The 2268-nt window shown below is 38.0% G+C and overlaps 1 protein-coding gene across 1 annotated transcript; it reads left to right on the top strand.

Annotated features, from left to right (window-relative positions):
• The first annotated feature begins 351 nt into the window (after nucleotides 1–351).
• On the top strand, nucleotides 352–1299 carry LOC141059745 (olfactory receptor 2B6-like). Its single transcript, XM_073555880.1, has one exon. The coding sequence runs from the start codon at nucleotides 352–354 to the stop codon at nucleotides 1297–1299; it is 948 nt and encodes a 315-aa protein (XP_073411981.1).
• Nucleotides 1300–2268: the final 969 nt, after the last annotated feature.

The following is a 2268-nucleotide window of genomic DNA, read 5'->3' as shown; positions in this document are numbered from 1 at the left end:
ACAGTAGATTATTCATTGGTATTACAGTTTAAAGTTATCCAGATTGATTTTTTTCTTTATTCATTTCATGCTCTAGTTTGCTTTGGGCACATTTCATTAATTTTTATTTGGAAATTAGAAAAATAAAAAGGTATATTTTTTTCCCAAAAACACAGCTAATTCTGCCCATTGTTTCAAACTGGTACTGCAGCTCAGCCTTAGTCAAGTGGACAAACTACCAATGTAGCAGATGTAGAAATGTAGATGTAGCAGAAGTGATTCTAAAACTTGATATTGAATTATTCCCAGGAGTCTTTGTATTTCCATGCACTATTGTATTATAATTTGATGCTTTTGCTTCTGTTAGATGAGATGGCTCAAGACTTCCCGGAAATACTCAATAAGAATCAGTCTTCGCTGACCTACTTTCTGCTGGTTGGTTTTACTGACGTCCCCCATCTACACCTTCCTCTACTTCTGGCTTTCTATATTATGTATATTCTGACCATAACAGGAAACAGTCTTATTTTAGTTCTCGTCCTAGTTCATACTTCCTTACAAACACCCATGTACTTGTTTCTTTGCCATTTAGCTTCTCTAGATATGTGTTACACTTCTGTTACTCTTCCCGAGCTTCTATGGCTTCATTCACAGAGTAATAAGCACATTTCATTTACTGGCTGCATTTCCCAGCAGTACTTCTATATTGCATTTGCAGTGGCAGAATACTTTTTATTGGCAGCAATGGCATACGACCGGTATGTCGCCATCTGCAAGCCCTTGCATTACTCCTTCATCATGAACAGTAAAACCTGCCTCCTTTTGTCTCAAGTGTGTTGGTTAACTGGTTTTGTGAGTTCATTATTTCCAGTCTCGTTGTCTTCGCGGCTCAATTTCTGCAAATCTCATGTTATTAACCATTTCTTCTGCGATCTTACTGCCCTCCTAAAATTATCATGCTGCAAAAATGCCAACATTGAAGTGCTGATACTCGTGGAGAGTCTTGTATTAGGGTTTATGCCATTCATGTTCACTTTGGCTTCGTATGTAATAATTGTACGTATGATTAGTAGCATTCATGTAAAAGATGGAAGGATTAAGGCCTTCTCTACATGTTCATCCCATCTTACGGTGGTGGTTCTCTTCTATGGCACCATGATAGTGGTCTACATGCGTCCACCGTCAATGTACTCGCCAGAACATGATAAGATTTTTGCTTTGCTCTATACGGCTGTAATTCCCATGATTAATCCAATGATTTATACTTTAAGAAACAGAGAAGTGAAGAATATTATAAAGAAAGGACTTCATCTGACTTAATCTTATTATGGCTGGTTAGGCTTATTATGTGTCTCTTTTCACATCCTTTAAAAATGTTTGTACAGGACGAGCCAAGAAAAACGAGATCGAATATTAACATTAGTCAAACCCTATTAGAAAATCCATGTTTTATTGATATAACTTAATTAATAATCGATATATTGAGACTTTCAATTATGCTCAAACCTGAACAGTTCTTTGTCATAGCAAGAAGTTATTACTCTAACCCTATGTAAAATCATTAGAGCATCATTGAAAATAAAAAAAAGACACAAGTTGCAGAAATTATACATAGTTTTATAAACTTAAAGTTTAGGCTGGTTTCACACTAGCGTTTTTTAACACAGCGCATCGTGCGCGTACATGCGCATGCATCCTGATCCCCTATCTTTAACATGGGGGCGCATGGTCTAGCGTTTGCACGCGTTCGTATGCGTTTTCGTGCGCATGCGGTTTTTTGTGGTGTGCGCCCAGACGCGCCGGACGCAACCTGCTGCATTTTTGGTCCGTCCGACCTGTCTAAAAAAAATGAGTGCGCACGGAATGCGACAAAATAACACATCACAGCCTATGGGAACGCAGACGTGCGCTTGGACATGCGCATGTCAGCTTTTAAAACGCATGCATTTTAAGAGTCATTATGGCTACAAACTGGTTAAAATGCATGCACATAAAATAAGCAAACGCATGCAAAGCGCTTGATGCATTTTTTGTATGCGTTTGGACTGCGCATGCAGCGCAGCACAAAAAAACGCTAGTGTGAAAGTATCCTTAAAAAGGAAAAAAATACAGGAGACACTTAAATTATGGTCGTGAATCATTCTAATCAGTATTACAGACTTAGGTCTAATGTGCCCACATCGGTAGAATTTGTTGATGACTGAACTAATAGGGAAGTTTTACATTATCAACAGCAAACCATAAATGTTAGAAATTTCCATATAGTGTAAGCACAGTTCATAACAAGGC

The sequence above is a fragment of the Dendrobates tinctorius genome, unplaced genomic scaffold (genome assembly GCF_039654945.1).
Source record: "Dendrobates tinctorius isolate UK_male_01 unplaced genomic scaffold, ASM3965494v1 ptg000230l, whole genome shotgun sequence".
NCBI classification, from domain to species: domain Eukaryota; kingdom Metazoa; phylum Chordata; class Amphibia; order Anura; family Dendrobatidae; genus Dendrobates; species Dendrobates tinctorius.
The sequence above is the reverse complement of the archived record's forward strand: the minus strand, read 5'-3'. Positions and strand labels throughout refer to the sequence as shown.

What these genes read in the sequence shown, in the direction of transcription:
- LOC141059745 (XM_073555880.1), top strand. Translation starts at nt 352, where the DNA reads ATGGCTCAAGACTTCCCGGAAATACTCAATAAGAATCAGTCTTCGCTG.